This window comes from Takifugu rubripes, chromosome 1, assembly GCF_901000725.2.
Source record: "Takifugu rubripes chromosome 1, fTakRub1.2, whole genome shotgun sequence".
In the NCBI taxonomy this organism is placed as follows: Eukaryota; Metazoa; Chordata; class Actinopteri; order Tetraodontiformes; family Tetraodontidae; genus Takifugu; species Takifugu rubripes.
In genome coordinates, this window is record NC_042285.1 from 10,196,013 (window position 1) to 10,216,244 (window position 20,232).

At 45.2% G+C, this 20,232-nt stretch overlaps 2 protein-coding genes across 6 annotated transcripts in view; one reads left to right on the top strand and one right to left on the bottom strand.

Annotated features, from left to right (window-relative positions):
* shisa9a (shisa family member 9a) overlaps nt 1-18,700 on the bottom strand; it is a 31,295-nt gene extending 12,595 nt beyond the window's left edge. The window contains exons 1-2 of one of the 2 annotated variants that reach the window (XM_029835415.1): nt 17,749-18,700; nt 17,153-17,187 (exon numbers count right to left, since the gene is read on the bottom strand). In XM_029835415.1, the coding sequence (XP_029691275.1) occupies nt 17,153-17,187; nt 17,749-18,263 (550 nt within the window). In that variant the 5' untranslated portion in view covers nt 18,264-18,700. Of the gene's footprint in view, nt 1-17,080; nt 17,188-17,748 lie in introns of both variants that reach the window. The other variant, XM_029835407.1, reaches the window with a different exon arrangement.
* The window catches only part of cpped1 (calcineurin-like phosphoesterase domain containing 1), a 35,601-nt gene continuing 26,217 nt past the window's right edge, over nt 10,849-20,232 (top strand). The window contains exon 1 of one of the 4 annotated variants that reach the window (XM_029835432.1): nt 10,849-10,981. Coding sequence is in view for 3 of the 4 variants with exons in the window: in XM_029835437.1 (XP_029691297.1) it covers nt 19,703-19,766 (64 nt within the window). In the remaining variant the exon portion in view is untranslated. Of the gene's footprint in view, nt 10,982-19,556; nt 19,767-20,232 lie in introns of those variants that run through there. The other 3 variants (XM_029835437.1, XM_029835440.1, XM_003961511.3) reach the window with 3 other exon arrangements.

Consider the following 20,232-nt stretch of genomic DNA (forward strand, 5'->3'; position numbering starts at 1 on the left):
ATTATTGCCTCTTTGTTCTCCCTCTGCAAATGTATAAACCCTCGTTTTACATGCTACACAAACTGCCCTTCTATCACCACTCAAGCCTCTCCATCTCTCTCGTCATGGCAACAGGATTCTCTTGTATAGTAGTTGCTGAGCAGCACACGGCGCGTTCGCATTGTCCCGCAGTCACCCGCGCCCACATATCAACAGGCGGGCTGGCTGTACTGTACTGAGAAACTCATTGTTATGCAACCTATGCTCTCCTGCCTGCTGCTCCGTCGGGCTGCCCGCTCATCTCAATCTCACTTCTTCACCTGTCGTCTTGCCTCAGCGAAGCTCATTTTATAGGTCACACGATGGTGGTGTCAGGCGCGGTAAAAGAAAGAAACACAACAAAACGAAACCCTGCAAGTCTCGCAGCCTAACAAGTCAATTTTATGTTAGCCGAGCGAAGCATGGACTTAAAATCTGAATTTCTTATATTGCGTTTTACATCTCTGCTAAAGCTCAACAGTAATTTTGCGTCCGTGTCTTAAAATATTGATAGCTAAATTGCACCTGCAGCAAAACACATGAAAGGAGAGGATGATCTGTCTGTGCCAGCGGCCATTCCAAGAGTGCTCTGGGTTTACTTTTCTGTTGGTTGCATCAGACCCTTTGAAGGGAGGTGGACATGTTAGCTGGTCCATGTTGGTGTGAGGATTGGGAGTTAATCAGATTGGCAGATTTGGACATTTAATAATATCGTGATTCACACGCCACTAACACTCATCGCTGTGAAGATCACGCTAATGCAACATAACTGACTGGAAGCCCGATCACGACCTGATCCGTCACTGAGAGGAACCAGACTGAATACTGCACTGTGCCTCAAAAACACCCTGCAGATGTTTCCACCTAGCTCTAAAAAGACTCCCACACTCCTCTGAGTGGTTGACCTCTGTGCAGCACTGTGCACAACACATGCAGGTGTTGCATGTGCATCTAAAGATTTAGTTGCAGTAAATCTCATACGACTGCAACGTGCCCCGTTTCCCCCAGAGAATCTCCAAGGAGTGGCTACTGATCACCGCTGAGCTTCTTGGAACTTCCATTTTACTATTTGTTTGGGAGACGGGCTTCAAGGCCAAAGGTTAACCTGACTTTAATGAATGTCCTCACAGAGGTAGAAGCACAAAGATGCATGTATTTTTCCTGACCTTTTAAATTGATTTTCTGTTATAATTACATTTTTTGGTTCAGCTCAGCTCTGCCGCTGCTTGTGCACATCCAATTGTGTCCAGAGGGACAGTTTCTGAAGCATCATCAGTGACAATCTGAGTAAACAGAGACATGGCCTGAAAGATTACGCATTGCTATTGTTAATGCCGGGTTCAACAGGAAATGGCGCCGATATCTTGCTTTAATGGCATTAATCTAATAATAAGTGGGAACTTAAATGTCAACCACATTAAATACACTGACAAGTGAGGTGAATAAGAATGGGAAAACAATGATGCACTGGAAACAATCAACTCAAACCAACAAACTCTAACCAGCATCCATTAGGTGCAAGGCAGCAACCATCTTGTAGGATTCCCTATTAACTTTCCAGCACCACAGAGAGAAAGACAGGGCAACAGCCGGAAGATGATGGATCGTGACACCGAAGCCGCTCATTTGACAGTTGCGGGACAACGTGGGGGGAGTCTGCGAGGAACCTAGCGACTGCATCGCCGTGGAATTTTAAAGAAGTTCATGAACGACTGGTGTGACATGATAATGGCATCTTACTATATTTAAAGTATGTCACTGCCACCACCTGTCTGTGTGTCCTTGCCAGGAAATGCCGCCTTAAGAATTTGGGCATCCATGGGTGTGAATAATGCATCTCATGTATCTCAGCCTGGAGGCTGCTGTGCAACAATCAGCGCACACAACCGTCTGCCTTCTCCAAAGCTATGGGTGACTTCCTGGGCCTTATATATGGCCTTGTTTTCCAAACATTGTTCATCTCATTATCATCACCATATGCTGCTAACTTTATCTCCAATCATTAACGCACCAATTCTCTCCCATTTAGAAAGATTTAGTGGGGGGAAAGCCAGGGGGATCCACAGTAAAGTGTATTGTGAAAAGCTCAGGGGATACAGAGAAATGTGTGAAGCCGGCTCCATTCCAAACCCAATCGCACATCCCCGCCTAATTCTCACGAGGGTTTGCCATTAAACAGATAGCAGCGTGATGCAGAAACCGTATTATTGGAAAATCTGTCACAGAAAATGGCGTTGGGGAACGATGGCAGGGATAATGTCTTATCTATCCTTAATTGTTCCTCTCTGAGCCGTTGAAACCGCAATGAGTTCTTCGGCAGTGTTTTTATGATTAGTGCATTTCGTCACTTTCTTCATTTTGACGTGATATTGATTTCTATTGTTCCTGCTTTTCTCTCTGTTTTTCACAGTGGAGCGTTCGCAGCAAAGTTCGCCGATGCTCTGGCTGGTGTGCATTGTCTTGTCGCAGGACAATACGTTGATTTGAGTCTCCCAGGATGTTGTTACTGTAAAACCTGGGCCTCCAATCAATAACACAATTTCACTCTTCTATCGATAAAGACCTCTTTAAATGAGAAATATCACAATCTGTATTGCATTCAAGGGTATGAAAACATGCCCAAATCAGCCGAATCCAAGGGTGACTATCCTCAACACGTTCATTATTTTCCCCCCGCTCCTGTTAGCCTTAAAGGGTAACTAAACCGCAGCCGTTGGCAACAGGAATGTAAAGGTCTGAGCTTTATCTGTACCAGCAATTCACACATGAAGGAAAACAATCTGTTTATCAGACCTTTAAAATCCAGGAGCGAGCTGACAGATGTGTGGGAGAAAAACACAACGTGCAGAGGAGAAGCTGTGAAACACTGTCTAACAACTGCAAATTCATCAGCAGTAGCGCGGCCTCAGCTCTCACAGTGTGATGCAGCTGCTGAATAGGTTAATTACTATGTTTGTACCTTGACAGTCGACTTAAGTTACTATATAATGTACCGACAGCCGTTGTTGGTGGAGCATCTGTGGAGAGTCGTGAGGTGTGTTTATGGCTTCCCTGACTTGTCTTCAGTTTCTGAGGACCTTCTCTACAGCAGGTCCTGGAGCTCATCATTAAGAAAACGATGAAGCTGACAGAAAACTACAGGGAAATCAAAACAGCTTGTATATCCATGTTTTGGCGGCAGAAACCTGCTGCTTCCTAGTCTGTAGCAGGAACATCGAGTGCCCTTGTGCATCACTATACACAACCTTATTCCTTTCATCCCAGTCACCGTAAGGATGTTTTCCTCCACACACTCGCCTGACCCCAAAAAAAAACGTTTCTAGGAAATTTTCTTCTCCGTAACATGATTTTATTTCGCAAGTGCCCTGGGCTGCCATCTCCAGTGGCTACAGACCAAGTGTTGCTTTCTCTGACAGGGCTCATCAGTCAGCAGGGCCACAGAGAGCGTGACAAGCAGACGGGGAACAGAGAAATAAATACCTTCTCCGTTAAACTACATGATTGACAAAAGGGAACCCTCATTCATCTTCATGATGGAGTAGCACTCAAGGAAAGGGAGCATCTGCAATAACATCAGAGCCCATTGTTACTCTCACTGATCTTCTCTCTTGAACAAAGCTCCATTTAGAAGTCAAGGACTGTTTAGTTTCTCTTTCCATATAAGAGGAATCTTTTTTTTTCCTGAGTCTTGGAATATCTTATCTTATCTGAGGATGCTGTCTGTCAGGATTGGCTGGCAAACAATGTGACTTCATCTGTTTCCACCCCCCCCAGACGGGGAAACACGTTACTGGAGGGAGGTAAAATGATGCGAACAGACCAGGAGGGAGGCTGTGGGAAGCGACGCTAATGATGTTTGTCAGTCGGGGGAACGCCTGACCCGGACACCACTCATCACTCCATCACTTACCCTGTTGCGTCGTGTCCCACTCCCTCCATTTGTGTTTCATTCTTCTGTGATTGCTCTGACCTGCCCTGATTTGTTTCATCAGCATCTGGATTTCTTGCGTAGGCCACGCATTCCGCTCTCTGTTGTGTTCTGCCCCTTCATCCCATCCCATCCCATCAGAGCACTCTCTGTGCTCTGTGTCTCTGGCACTCCGCTTCCCCGGTGGACCTATTCGACCCACGCTTTAAAGTCAAATAAACAATTAGCTAAACCTGAGCTGCCCGTGTTTGCATTTGCAAAGGAGAGATGAAACCAGTTCTGAATTAAGCCCATTTAATTCATTAATATCTGGGGAAACATTGAAGATACATATTCTATTATTCAACTGCAAAATATTTCAGGAGGAACCAGATTGAGACTTTACCACTGTTCACCAAATCAACCAACACCTGTTAGCTTCCGTCCATTTCACAGGGGTGGGGGTCACAGTTTACAAGGCAGCATCCTGATAACTAATGGTGTTTAACTTGGTGTGACCTCTGAATCTACCCCCTGTGGTCTTTGACCTGCAGTGTGCTCCTCTGGCTCGGCAGGAGAGATTATTTTTAAAAGATTTATCCTGCTGTACCTGGTCCCCGAGCTGAATCCCTGGCAGGTTTAAGTGTTGAGGTGCGGCTATGAGCAGCTTTACTTGGCCTGAGAAGACAAAGCAGGCGGTAGGCAGATTTCCCCTTTCGCTTATCCCTCAGCAGCCGGTCAGTCGGCAGAACAACGTCCCGGTAACTGCTGAATACAGGCCAAACGGGCCAAAATTTGGTTGTTTGGACAAACAATGCGAAGGCTTGTGGGCACGTGTGTCTGGATCTCGTGATGCTTTATCAGCAACAGTCGCAGACTCACCGACCTGTATCTTTATTACATCAAGATACTGCAACAATATGTGTTTCCCTGCAACCTCTTAATTCTCAGCTCCACCATGTAAAATGCTGCCTTGTTTGGTTTTTGACTGCATGTATCTGGAATGAGCTACATGCTGCACGTTCCTTTTCAGAATAATATGCTGTGATTGTGCATTCAGGTCACTTTGCCAATCAGAGTGGAAATCAGAGGGGTGTTGTTGCTATCTGACTAGTGGACGGTGAAGTATTTGCTTTATTTGTGCACGATAAGGTGCTTTTGCCAGAGAGGGAGCTGGGACTGAGATGCTCGATGTTTAGAGTGAACTCTGCTTCTACGCCCATCTGATATCAACACGCGGATGAATAATTTTGTACCTGTTTATCTGCCGTTTCTGGGGCTCTCAGCCCATCTGTTGTAGGAGCATAGGGTGTACTTATCTGCCTCTTCCTCTGCCTTCTCACTGAGCTGAAAGATGAACCGGAGCAGGTCGGCTCACTTTCACTGCATCACTGGACACATCCAGAAGGACATCCCATACCTCTAACCTGCATTCCTCCACGCTCATGAAAGATGTAAACATCGAGGTGAAAAGGATATATTATTTCAGGAAACTCTGAGTGGCCTGCAGGGATCTCCGTATTTAGAGGGACAGATTAGCCTGTGACTGAATCCTGCTCTTTCCGCAGGACCTGCCTCTTCCTTCTCTGAGATGCCCTGGTGATGTTCTATTATTAGCAATATAAACTAAACGGGGCCATTATTGATGTCCTTTACTGGCGGAATTGACTAGAGCAAGACATCCATACCCCCTCGGAGAGTCAAGAATGCACACGGAAAAAAAGGGGGGGGAGAAAAAGTAGGTTAGTGAAGAAAGACCAGCTGCCTTGTTCCATTTGTAGCCAGAATACAACGACTAGCAGGGGGCAAAGAAGAATGATTGAAAGAAGTGTTCAATAAACAGTAGAGCTGATGTATGTGAGGAAATCCAAATGCATGTTTGTAGTGCGCGTATTTTCAGGTGTGTCTGCATATCTGTACACCTGCTCACGAAGACATGCAGACTGCATTCCAGTAAAAGTCCACGCAACATATTAGCCCTGTGGCGCGCCGGCGTGTAACTGCCAACTACTTTTGCACCACTCCGTGTCTTGGCAACAAAGAGTGCAAGTGAACCAACGAGAGCTGCCTTCCGCTTGAACGCTGCAGAGCGGAGAAGACGAGAGATGGCTCCCATAGCGGCCGTGTAGAGGAGCAAGAACTGGGTCGTGAGGAGATCCCCATATGGTCGACCCGCACATCCCGCCCAACCCTGGAGGGCTCGCCTGTGCTGCCAGCGACCCCTCCAATATAAAAACTATCTCAATGCCCAAAGCAGGAAGTGCAGTGGGGACAACAACTTGGCTAGGGTTCACACACACGGATTTGCCAGTTTTCGAAGGAACATTCTTTGCCAAAGCACAGAATGTATTTTCTAACAAATCAAATGTGTGGAAGAACAGCTTTTCCTGTGTCAGTGTAATTGGCTCAGTTATTTTAACAAAATTCTCCCATCAGTTAGGGGGATCAAGAGCCGGAATCCTGGTTTTTAGCTTTCGAAGACATCGCACAGCGATGCATTCTTTGCTGTCGATCACATCGCAGGAGGGCAGGGGATCTATTCCCATGGCTTCACGTTTACTGTAGACAGCCTCTGACAGGAAGCTGTTTCAGAATATTGCTGTTAATCAGCTTTATTTCTCCTTTCCTGTCATTTATACATATATGGCTTTTTTTTAAAAAAAAAAAACTTAAAGAACCCCACCAGGAGAGCTCAGTGGTCGGCACGGTGCTCAGTTATTAAGTCGTTCATCATCTCTGGAATGATGCAGCAAGCTTCTTTATGTGGTGTGATGTTATTTAGATTCATAAACTCTCTGCACTTAAGATGTGGCACACTTTTGTTCGCACTGGCTTCAAATAACAAGGGACTTAGCAGTGTGACAATGAAAGATTTGCTTCAGCTATATTATACTCTGCTTGGAACAGCCTCCTCAAATGCAGCAGTATTAATGCCAAACATTGGATTTTAAACTTTTGTGATTCTTATAAGCACCATTTGTCATATCTTTTGTGCCTCGGTGAAAGAGAGCTAATTTATGACATCACCATATTTGACAGCAAATGTGAAGTGGGTGCTTAAACAACCCGCAGCATGAAAAAAGAGCTACTTTTCAGTATAATAAACAGTAAAGAAAATTATATTCATGCACTCAGCAAAATAGTTACATAAATATGTTGTTCTGACAATATTCTGGAAAAGGAAAAAAAAATGACCACAATTGGAACTTAATTCTTTTGTTTTGCGTACATCTTTATTTCTTTTTTAATATCTGAATGAATGAATGAGTTTTGGTGGACATCAAAAAAAGGGATAAAAGGCCTAGAAAAATCCACAAAAGAAGAAAGCGGCATCTGGTACAGCTTCCCTACAATAGCACCACCTGGTGGTCAGCTCAGATGTTTTAAAATGCTGAAAATGTCTAATGGGTGAATGGGACTATTAACTGCATAAAAGCAATAATTGTGTTTTGTTTTTCTTTCAGCTCCCCTTCTCCATTGGGTCTTCTCTCTTCTAAGCAAAAACTGTACCAGATTTTATCATGTTGCTGCATCCTGTGGAATTTGCTTGCTTAGAAGTGTGCTGTCATGCAATAAAGACCTACTTCTGACAATAGATCCAACAGCATTTGAGATTATACCACCATACACATGTTATAATTGCACACATATGCTACAAATATGCAATTATCCTCAAAGAAAACAGATTGCATACGCTCGATCCTCTACACACACCAATCATATTCTTCTGCACTCTATTTTCTAAATGAACTTAATATAAACTGGTTAATTAGAAAATTCTACGCTGTTAGCACCTGTTAGATAATTAATGCCAATCACCGCCTTATGGAGAGGAAAATGATCCTCCATAAAAAGAGCTTAGATAACATCCCCCCTTGCATATCAACCTGCGCGCTCTGTGCCTGCTGTCAACATACCAACCCTGAAAATAAATGAGCAACACTACACGCAGCTTGTAGTGATGGCTGTAAAAGCAGTCTTGGACCACCCTCTGCCACAGATGGACAACCGGTGTGGCACTGAGATGTCAGTCTGGAAACACTGATCAGAAAACAGTTAATAGTTTAGGACTGAGCTGACAGGGAGGGTGGTGGTTCTGAGTCACGGCTGGCAGAACTAACTTGGGTATGCTTTTCCCGTTTAGCTATGTAGGTATATGTTTTAACTCTGGTAAAAATTCTGCATTATAGTTCATATAGTGGGTCAGGCGAGGCGGGCCCACGGAACTCTCATTGGTTAAAAGAGCAGTGCTGCAGGGTATGGGCTCTACACCATTTACAGTTTTTAAAGACTGATCTAATGGCAAGACAGAGTCTGGTGATAATGACCGTGGGGGCCTTAAGCAGCTCCTTCAGCAGCAGACTGTTACACCCACGGTGTAAAAGGGGATGTTACCGCAGGTCATTCATCCCAACTGCAGTCAGAATGTACAATATTCACAACTCTTAATGTAGCACCAATAACCCAGGGTTGGCATATTTGCACTAATGAATCATCCTACCTCTGGAATGTCTTATTTGCACATCTCATTTGCACCTTATTTTTTTGTCTTCACATTGTCCGACACTCCTCCTGTACATATTTTTTTTATAATTTCTGTATATACTGTACAATGTACATAGTAATGTACATGACATAAGAGTCTTTTATTTTTATTTTTTCTTTTAGTACTTTTCTGTATTGTACACCACAGGCTACCGCTGTAACGTGCAATTTCCCCGATGTGGGATCAATAAAGTCTTTTATCCTTATCCTTAATGTCCACCATTGGAGAGGAGGAGATGGTGAGATAGAGAGGAGCAGCTTGGCCAAGAAACCCCCCCCCCCCCCTCCCCCATTCATTTCAATACTGTTTATTCACTCTTGATGTTTAATACATTTGCTAATAAAGCAAATGGTGACCGAACACATTAAATTAAGGATAAAATGAGTGTCAGACCACACAGCGCAGCACTGACACAGTACTGGAATGTGGCCAGTGTGCGCCCACAGGCAAAACACAACAGGGTGCATTGTCTGAATCCTATCAGCTCTATATCTTCCCACTTTTTCTATCAGGAAAGGCCTGAAGGATCAATCCTCACAGTATGGATTTCCCCACCTCCTCAACAATCCATTCATAGTCCGCCCGCTCTCTCCTCTCGTGTACCACTTGCTGTCTCATTTCTGCATCTGCTTTTAAATGGTTTCTCCCGCTCAAATGGCATCTTTATCATTTTAGAATAAAGGCTTTCAGATCTACCCTCCTTTTCCTCAGATTCCTCTGGTGCACAAATTTAATTGCTGCCTGTCGGGGAGTTTTACAGTGACATCTGAAGGTAGCTTTCCCTCTGGATGCCTGCCTGAATCCCTGCTCATCCACCAACAGGTGTCATCTCTCAGTGGCGAGAAGGTGTGTGTGGAGATTGTCATCGCATGCACAAAGCTGTAAGATGTCACAAAAACACTCAGAGGGGCGCTCGCTCCGTGTAAATATTGAGCAGCTCTTCGTAGGCAGAGGCCTATGTAAGACATTAACAGACATCCAACTTGATTCACCAGCTGTCGCATTTGTCAATCAGGTAAGGTCCATCGGGATTACGAAGCTCATTAAACGGCTCTGAGTGTGAATAAAGTACCATGCTGCCCCTTGTGATGCGAGAAGATCCTGAAATGGTACATTTGCATATATGCATGAGACTAAACGTAGTAGTCAATGAAAGGGCATGCGTATAATCCACGTTCACCCCCCAGAGTCAACAGGTTCACTAAACTGTCAAGAGTGTGCTTATGGAAGGGAAATCATTGACAGATTTTTCAGTGGGGTGTTGTAACCTCTGCATTAAGGTCCATATTTACACAATTACAACGTGCTAAATGGTTCATCAGACTGCAGCGTACTTCCATCACAAATGCTAATGTAACCCGTGTGAAACAATGATGAACAGTATAAATAAACAAATACACACACACACACACACACACACGCAGAAATATGGCCATCTGTGCTACGAGGCTGCACTAATGAGTTCTGATATTGATACATTCTTTCTGACAGATGAGACCTCCGGCAGATGAATGTGGCTCTGGTACGCCAAAGCCACTCAGGGATGACTTGAGGAACATGACAGAAAGTCCGAAGCTCTGTCGTGCTCTCCAAACTGGCCAGTGTGATGTTCATTTTGTGCAAGACAGCCTTCTCCAAAGGGCCCTGAGAACAGTTGCCTCATCTCTCTGGGCTGTCATGGCCTTGTGCATGTAGTGATGCCTCACAGGAAATTGATCCACTTGACAATGTTTGGCATTGTTGTGAATTTTCTGCCTTCATTTTTGTTTTCCTCCTAAATGATTGTTAGTAGATGTTGAGAGAACAACCTCATTGCATTCAGTGACTTCTACTTGACACCGGTCATTGATACAGAGGTGGTTCCGGCTGCAAGTAGAAATTCAAGTTTGGTGCATAGATACACATCTTTTGACCATTACTGATGTTGAAAAAACCCACTCACACACAACTCTGATCCACCAATTTAAATCCTCAATAGTGTGAGAAGCAATGCTCAGCTGTGAGCCCCTCCGAACGAACAATACAAAACTAGGAGTAGGAAAACTGAGCGATGCCAGTGTCCAGTGCAACCGTGTCCAGGAGCTGAGGGGATCTTAGAGCTGAGGGTGAGTGCTGCAGTCAGAGTGGAAAACAAAACTCCTTCTTGTCTGTTTCTGTCAGCTGTTCCAGGCTGGTAATTTTCAGGCAGGCAGACAAGCAGATCTGTCAGAGCGAGAGCTCAGCATTGTGACGCATTTCACCCGGCCACATGTCCTCTACCCTCGGGCCAATAAGATGACGGTGGCGGTGCTGGTGGTGATGGTGCGGCCCGAAAATCTGTCCATGAGTGTCTCAGTGTTTGTGTGTGTCCATATGTAAGTGAGAGGACGGGATGGTGAGGCTCCGGAAGGCTGCCAACATGTGCCGACCTCCTCGGGGCAGGGTGATAAGCCAGCCAGGCCATACTGAAGCCCGCAGGCGAATAAAGGAGTGAGAGATGGATTTTACTCTTCCAAGACCACCAGTCTGAGGTTGGTGAAGGGTGTGTGTGCGTGTATGTGTTTGTGTGTGCATGGATGATGGGGGGTCAACAAATTTCCAACATAATCTGCTGTCTGGTAGCAACTTCCGCCCAGCTGTGTGAAACAAGGGCCTGGAACAGAATACATGTGTGTATGTGTGCAAGGCTTTTAGTATCCAAATGCATGTGTGTGGATAAGGAAGAGCACAGAGGAAACGGGCCTCCAACCCCCTTAGGGACATGGAAAGTGATCAGTTGCATTGGCCATTGGACGCAAAACAGACTGTCCTCTTTCAAAGCCAAACCTTTCAAAACACACATGACCGAATAAAGGCCAACCTAAGGCTTTGCTCATGCAATTTATATGCTGTAAGAGAGCTGCTACCCGAGTAAACGTGTGTAGAATGAGTGTTTCTGCTGATTTATATGCATAAATGTTCATTGGGTCAGACTCTATGTTAGCCATAAATCTGCCTTTTGTAGAAAATATTTCAGTACCACCTGAAATTACCGAGGCAACATTGAGCTATGTAGCCAATGATTGATGCAAGATCAATAAAATGCACCACAGAATATCCATGAAAGTCATTGTATCCTTTGCTACCTTGGAATTTAATATTGTTTATATTTCCTGTCTAAAACCACATCCTGTGGCCATTTGAGGGATTCAGATTTGCGCAGGCAGAAATAACGGCGTTGGTATTTGGCACTCGCTGATGTTTTACACACTCTGAGTGTCAGCAAATGAGGACAAACTTCCTGGTGTTCTTCTTAGGTTTGGAAGAGAGTCAGTTTTTAGGAAAGCATCTGTGGTGTTACATTTGAAGAGTTGCGTGTATCCAAACGTAGGACAGCTAGCGCTGCAGAAAAAGACTGGACGAGATTCTGGAAGATCCTTCGGAAAGAAAATGTACTTTTACAACCTGTCCTGGGTGAACTTTTAAAAAGTGCACTTACAGTTTTACCATTTAGGCTAGTGCTAACTTGATTTGCTGAAGGTGCTTTAAGCTGAGCTTCAGAACTCCTGCCAGGTCCCTGTACAAGATTCTCCACATGTGGGACCTGAGACAACACCCTGTACAGTCCCATATAGAGTACCCCCCAGGCTATAAGTAGATGGCCCCTGACTGAGACACAGTGGCTTACAAGTGTGCCTTGTGCGACTACTATCAGAGCACAGCTGGAACGCTGTTGGGAGGCGGCAGGATTATATGCATGGAATTATTATTGCAACAGAAAATCAGAGCTGCATTCTCTTATTAGAAACAGTATAAATGGAAAGCGCGCAACAATGGCTGCAGATTACACAGGATTTCACACAGCCTAGCATAGCTCAATGTTTGGAGGGGCCTAAATAGACTTGTAATGCCACTGTGAGATCCAGCTTACTTCACTGCACGTCTGACAGACAGTGAGTGTGTTATTGCTAAAAGGAGCTGCTCTTCTGAAATGATAAACATAAGGATGCATGCATCGAGCCAAGTGCCTCTCAGAGATTAAACGGGAAGAATTTCAAACAATAACGCGGGACCCAAAACCTGCTTCTGGAGTTATCTGCGCTAGTAATTAAATTCTTGTCGGAATTCTTATGAGAGAAAAATAATCCCAATATTTGCAAACGGCTTGACTCATTAATTTGAACCGCCGATTAAGGAGAGTCAGTGTAGCAGTTAATTAGAAACCAGTAGCGATAACCACCTGTTCAAACACACAAATGGGAAATCTGCCTGCTTACACCATGGCTGTATAAGCACGCTGTATTATTACAGATAGTCAAATATAGATGAGACTGAAATAGATGAAGATAGATGGTCATAACATTACTCACACTGCTTTGACTGAAGCACATCGCAGACCATGAACATACACACACACGCACGCACGCACGCACGCATGCACGTACACACACACAGAGGCATAGATGTAATTACCTGTCAAATGCAGGCTGTGACTTCCTGAGGTAAATGAACTGATTAATATTCCTGAGCAGGGAGAAGGAATGGGGTTCGGCTGATTAGAACGTACGATATTCACCGTCCCCACTCCATTTTATTAAAACACCGCCGTGACACAATGGGAAATTACACACCAGCGGATTCAAAATGCTGTGGACAGAAGGGAATGTTCCTTGTACATTTGACCCTCTGTATATTCTGTCTGTGAGAAAAAAAACTCCCTCGTGCAGAAAGCTCCAGTAATTTCAAAAAGGTTAAGAAGAAAAATCACACTTTGTTCCCCCTGTCCCCAGTCCAATTCCCCCTGCCTTTTCAGGCTGTGTTGACACCTCGCCGCTCTGTCTCCCCATGTGAGGCTGAAATGAGAGCACGGATGCTTTTGGTTGATGCCTGCAGGCCACACAGCCCCACCGCTCCAATATACAGGAGTCTAACAGCACCCCTGTGCAGCTGAGGACCTCCACATTAAGATAATTAGGAAGAGAAATGATGTGGGAATGAGGCCCTGGAGGGGAGGGCGAAGCTGTCACACTTTTGAGAATCCTGTAACTTGCTGCCTTGGTGCTCGGCTGTGTCCCAAATCATACCTTTTGGTGGAGAGCGAACAAATGAAGCCCAGGTGTGCTTATTAATTACGCCATGACGCCATGATCATGAGAAAACATCGTTATGTTTGAGATCAGGTCTATTTAATGCAATGTTGCTCTCTGGAGAGTTTACTTGTGTGGAGTACCAGCATTTGAGCTCAGTCTCTGATTTATCTGACCAAGAGGAGTTGCGCAGGCTTCAGGATTTGGCATTCGTGCTGTGGCGAGGAGCCACTCGGACTGAAACAGCAAGAGGAAGAGTGACACATCAGTAGGTGCATTTGTGGAAATCATCAGAGAATTGTAACATCTCTGGTCTCTCCCTGATAGAGTGTTCAGAAGGAGACGGCAGATTAACCCTGTCTCTTCAAGTGTGTCAAAGGTGGCTTTGTCTCTTCTCTGACAAGAGGATTGAGTTGTTCCCTTAGAAGTGTTTGAGCTAAATGAAGTCTAAAGTGATTTGTCTTTAGTATTGATCAGTCTTAGTAGAAATGGATTGAGTATTCATTGGTCTCTGTTGCGATGCCCACAGAAAAGACAAGGTGTGTATGGACGTGAGTGTCTTTTTATCGTAACTGCCTCATCGCTGTTAAAGCCAATGCAAAGCGCTTCAAATGGAGATGAAGTGAGAGTGACGCCTCAGAGATAACTAGCACCAGCTCTGTCATTTCCCCTTTCACAGCACCTTTTTAGCTTACTTCTGTAGCCTGTGTTGTGGTGTGTAGCCTCTCTTACAGGAGCTCTTCGCTTCCTGCTCTGACACTCGGCAATCAGGGGTGACACACTGAAGGCTCAGATGACAGCCGGGAAGACAAGGTCACACGGTCGCCTACTTTTAACGAACCGTATGCACAGCTCCTTTTTTGACAGGTCTGTGGCAAGCACAAACGTGCAATCCGAAGCTCCGTGCACGCTGTGCGAAGACATCCCGGCTCACACGCTGGCTCGTGATGAGCATTTTCCACATGCCTGTGCAATCTCAGAAGCAATTGCCTATTAAAAAATTTCATCCTTCCCATCTCGGCATGTTTAGGAAAAGATTATAACTGCTGGCGAGGTAATTAAGCCTGCAAATGGTAAATTGAATTGTGAATACAGATTGCCGTGTGTGCATGTGTGTGATAGTGTGAGTTTGTCTTAATAAAACAGCTCTGCCCACCTAAAGCTTTTTAGTGTGCGAGACTAAAATGACAATTACAGGCCGATGAAGAATTTTCCTGAGGAGGCTTTCACTATCACAGTTTACAAAAAGAAATAGTTTGTTTTCTTTCCCCAATATGTTTCAGGGAAACCATTCTAGAGAGGATGCAGCAGCACTGAGATAACCACTGCTGATTGTCACCCACTCTTAAACGTCTCCATTTAACAGACTCTGAAAGTCACCCTGAGTTGATGAAGCTCAGCACTCCTAATCCAGCTCACACAACAAGAAAAAACCCGACTGGCTCTGCCCTTCAGAGCTTCAGAAGTGGCAGCCAGTGCCAGTCCATTCTCCCCTCTTTTGACACACACCCCTCTTTTCTTCTTTGTCTCTTTAGTCACTATATGCTAAGTGAAGCAGTGTGAGGTTACGGACCTTTTAAGTTTCCACGAGAGTGTGGAGGCATTATGGCCTGGCTCGTTTTAAGTTCACAAAGCACCTATATTTCACTTCCCTTCACATTTGACAGGCCACAAAGGTGTCGTTGGGCAGTTTGTGCTGAACTGAGCTGTGCTGCTTTAGTGGAATAACAGCTGGTCTCTGTGTTGCTGAATTGATGCCCCTCTGTTCTTGATAAGGCTAAAACACTCACAAATCACTGGGAATATTTTTTTTTTTTACCTGTATGAAAAAGGCTGCTTTGGAATGGTTGCTCTTCTACTGGCAGCTGCAAAGGCCCAAAGGGATTTTAGACACAAGCGGTCGAGTCCTGCCAGAACAGATGTATTGATGCCACCAATAGGGCAATCAGCCATAAGCTATAATCAATATGAGCTTTGGACTAATAATAGATTTTCTAGCACAATCTTGTTCACATACAGTGGCACTTGTCTTTAAACTGTAATTACCGCCCTCTTTTCCACAGCTCCCCATTCATCCATTCATTACAAATGAATGGATGGATTACTTTGCCATTTTAAGCCTAGATATCGCGCAGGAATCTATTAGAATGAGCCAAACACATCAGCAGGCAGCCGTAATTCCTCCTCGCTCCGTCCATATCAGTCCCCTCAGTGCCCCGTGGTAAATCGACTCCCTAGTCAGTTTAGGGATTTTCCAAAACTAATCAGGTGGCTTTCAAGGGTAGAATCCAGTTGGAGAGCTGAGGTTAATAACATACAGTAGCACATCATCACCCACAAGCCCCTGGGTTAGAAGGTTCCACGTTGTCAATAATAATCTCAATTTCACAGCAGCGTCCTTGCGGCCACCCCATTATCTCATTTGTTTCACTTCATATACTGTCCTGAATGCCATATTTACCTCTGTTCAGATGCTCCCCCTGCCCTCCGCCCGCCATCCTCATCATCAACTGAATCCAAACCATTTCAGTGACCGGCCTCTGTTCCCCACATCCTGTGCTCTCATCGTGTTGATGGCGCCTGTGGGTGTAGTGCTTCACGCTGAATAGGGTTATGTCACCTCGTCGTCAGTCAGCTGAGCTGCTGTACGATTCCATATTCATCCCATTCTTGCAAAGAAGCAGTTAACCGATCCTCAAACATCCAAACTGAAGCCACACGCACAGACAAATGAATGCACAGACATATGGTCGCACTAAACTGGACCATTGTGATCCCAATGGTTTGGCGCCACAAATGTCGTGTGCATGCACATACGTGCACAAGTGTGCCATATACTCTTACCTTTGCACATTTTAGCATTAATTGCGCTACATACTGTTTAATCTATGACATTTAAGCACAGATCTGTGGTGCTGTAGCAGCCCACGTCTCGCAACAGAAATAGATGGCATTCGCGCACTTTGTATTCTCCCATCACATCTACCAAATTGCACACTTGTTCCCTCTCTCCACACGCACGTACACGCGCGCGCGCGCACACACACACACACACACGCACACACACATACACACACACACACACACACACACACACTTCTTTAGCTCATGTGGACATGAACCAAAATAAAGCAGTGAATAACCATTGGATTTGAAAAGCTGCAGAATAGAAAAGGGAGGCAGCTCTTTTCTTGTGCTTTGAAATGGAGATCTCTGGTTGGTGTGAGATTAAACAAAAAAAAGTCAGTTGAATTTTTTTTTTTTTTTTTAAAGGCCTGCAGGCATGTGTTTCCCTACTCTTGTATGTTTGGCGATTTTCTTACTATGCAACACTAAAGAAGGAAGCACAGGCGGAATGCAGCCCAGACCTGCATCATTGCTTAAAAGGGCCTTTGACGCCCAAATCATCACATTTTTTTTACGACTTTTCTTCTTAGCATCTTCTTTGTTCCAGACACAAACCCCACCCAAAACATCCATATGCTGCTCCAGCACACACTACTCAAACACGAAGTTTTCCCCCCAAATCCCCAGAACAGTAAAGGACACGAAAGGGAAACTCACGGAGGTTCGTGGCCCTGGAAGCATATTGTTGTGAATGCATCCCAAGGGCCTCCTCCCCCCGTAACTGCTCACCTGGACACCCGCCCTGCAGCACAGTGGCGACGGCTCTGTCGAGCAGACAGAGGGAGAGAAAGAAAGAAAAGGCAGATGTTAGAAGCAGCGCGTAACAGCGGTAATTGAATTAAACACTTTGGCTGCGCTGTTGTTCAGCATCTTTTGAGTGAAAACGGTGAGATGGAAAAGAAACAGGGATTTGATCGTGGAAGTCCCAGTTTCCTCGATTCATTTGTCGTGCCTATCATGCACGTACTGCGCATCGCTCTCACATAATTTTCGCTACTGAGATGCACGGACGGGTTTGGGTGGATAAGAGTGCGCAGCGCTGACTGGAACCATCCCCCGGAGAGCCAAAGGGCGCAGTCTGCGGCTACAATCAACACATCAGCCGCACCGGCGATGGGATTCGACCCAATGAGTAAAAGTTCCCCAGGCTACCATGCGCCGCAGCTTGTCTCACGCATGCATTATTCCCATCACTGTTATCAGACGTAGACGGAGGGAACGTTGCGCGCTCATGCTCACTATGTGCGTGTGGCTCCTCCGGCAAGTCTCTTTGTAAACAAGCGCACTGAAAGAAGGTGTGTGTGTGGGGGGGACACGACACTCACCTGGACATGTTTTCTCTTTGAGGCCGGTGCGCCTTTTCCAACCCCAATTTGGTGAAAATCCCCACGAGAACCATGATTGCCACTACTCCACAGATGATGTAAACAATTAAATTCGTCTTGTCTTTGGTGCTGTCGCGCATGTTATTTATTTTTTTGTACGGAGTCTGTCCGGTCTTCATCCACAGCGGGGTGGCGTAGTTAGTACATGTGTTCTGGTCCAGCCGCGAGTGTTTGTAGGAGCAGCAGAAGCGGAAGCCACAGGTGCCGCAGCAGTACAGATAAATGCCCGTTTTGCAGACAAACGGCTCGTCCCACTGACCCATCACATCGTAGTAGCCCCGACATGTGTCCTCCGTGTGCGGGGTCTCCTCGGACACGCTCTCTTCCTCTCTGGAGCTGTTTGAGGCGGCGATCATTACGTATCCACCGTATAGCCCTGGTTCTCCATCGGCCTTGCACACGAGAGCCACAAGTTTGAGCAAAAAGAAGCCGAGGAGAAAATATTTCCCTCTCATTGTGATCTCCCCTCCGTTCAACTTCACGCAGAAACGAACAGGATTGGAGAGAGGGGATAACACGCACGTTCATGATACGCTGAAAAGTCCAGAAACATACATCCAAGTAGAGACGCACCGTCATCCGCGCTCATGAACATCTTTTTTCACATATCATCATCCAGGAATAAATAAATAAAAATAATTGGCAGCCAAACAAAACGACGCAGAGAATGAAAAAAGCCCCGATGAATTAAGTTGAATTATTGTAACTGTTGACGAACGCGCGCTCTCTGTTGCGCATCGATGTGTCTTCTCGGGCGAACATCTACGTGCTCAAGGTTTGGCGTCTGCGGGAGCGCAGCACTTTTTACATATCCGCTGGTGCGCTCTTACGCACGGCAGAGACTCAAGTCGCGTCGAGGATGAGAATGGAGCGAAGGAGAGCGAGAAGGGAAGTGAGCGAATAGAAGAGGCGAGGGTGTGAGCGCTTGGTGCGCAAAAAGGGAAAGGAGGAGGAGAGAGAGAAAGAGAGAGAGAAAGGGAGAGAGAGGGTACCTATTAGGCTAGGATTTACAGTCCCAGTGTTGTTTCGTCGTGAAAAATCTTTTTTTTCCATTTTTCAGTGGATTTTCAGTCATGGGTTGAATTTGTTTGTTGAACTTGTTTAATATATTCTCTAAGGACCTGGTTACAACCCGTGACTTGCTGATCACACAAAGATATCGGTTAGAATTTTGAAGAGGGGAACCCACATCAGATATGCAACGAGTGGATCGCAGTGCACAATGAGAATCCACATGCAGTTAGAAGACACATCTAAAATAGGGGGGGGGGGGCTGAATTCAATAAAACCAGACTTAAAATCAGGCTTCAAAACAAACCAAGAGTTTAGAGAGGCAATTTAGACAGGTTTAGACCAATCGACGTCTTATACAAGGACGGTTAAACACAACAAAGAAACGCTTCTTATTTCTCATTAATTAGATTTGAGATTAGTCTGTGTTCCAACTTATAAGGAGCTTCGAGGCCATTTGAATTATTTGTATATTTAAACGCGAGCCAACAAGAATTAGAAACACATCAGAGCAACTAAGTGAAGTTTCGGGGCAAAAGACGCTCAAAGATAATCAGGATTGTTCCAAGGTCCAAACCCCCATTTGCCAAAGGTGAATCGTGAAATTTTAAAATACAAAAACAAGTTAGACTGAAAGTAAAATGGCTCGTCCTCAGACGACCCCTCTAAATAAAAAGGCTTTTCATCAGCTGTCTTCTGTCTGGTTTATCTCGCTCCGGGGCCGCTGCAGTCGAATAAGCAGCAGTCTGCGTAGTCGAGCCCAGAGTGATCGATGATCGCCCGGCGCGCCGCCGAGCAGCTTTGGATCAAACTTGTCACAAAGGTCGACACGGTCACAAGTCTAAAAACATTCCTTCAACTCCCCCTTTAACAGCTGGAACTCATGGCTGGAGAGGAGGAGACCTTTCTGAGGGCGAAGCATCGGACGTTCAGCGGACTGACGGAAGGTAGCCGAGCATTGTTAGCTTCTTCATCGCGTCTCAACTTCACGGGCTAAACAGTCAGATAAAGCTCACTTAACCTCTTTTATCCCATTTGGATTGATCTACGATTTTTAGCGCCGACAGTCCCAAACACAGCCGTTATTCAAAGCCTTGTGTTGTAACTTCTGCTGTAGTTTTAATCGACCACAACAAACAGCGAAACTCTGCAACGTCACATCATGCACTTCATTTTGACATGTCGAGGGTAAAACTGATGCATTATGCAGTAGGTGGCTTTGCAGGTGTAATATTAAAGACAATTTAGCTCACTGAAACATGCATCTGTCAGCTCTGCAGGTTAATTGTGCAAGTGGTCAAAAATAAAGTTTCTTTCTTAGCTGTCCCTTTGTTCCCCTTTTAATCTGTGTTGAAGGTTTTTAATCACACACACTGTTGGAATTCAACTAACGTGGGGGAAATAAGTTGCTGT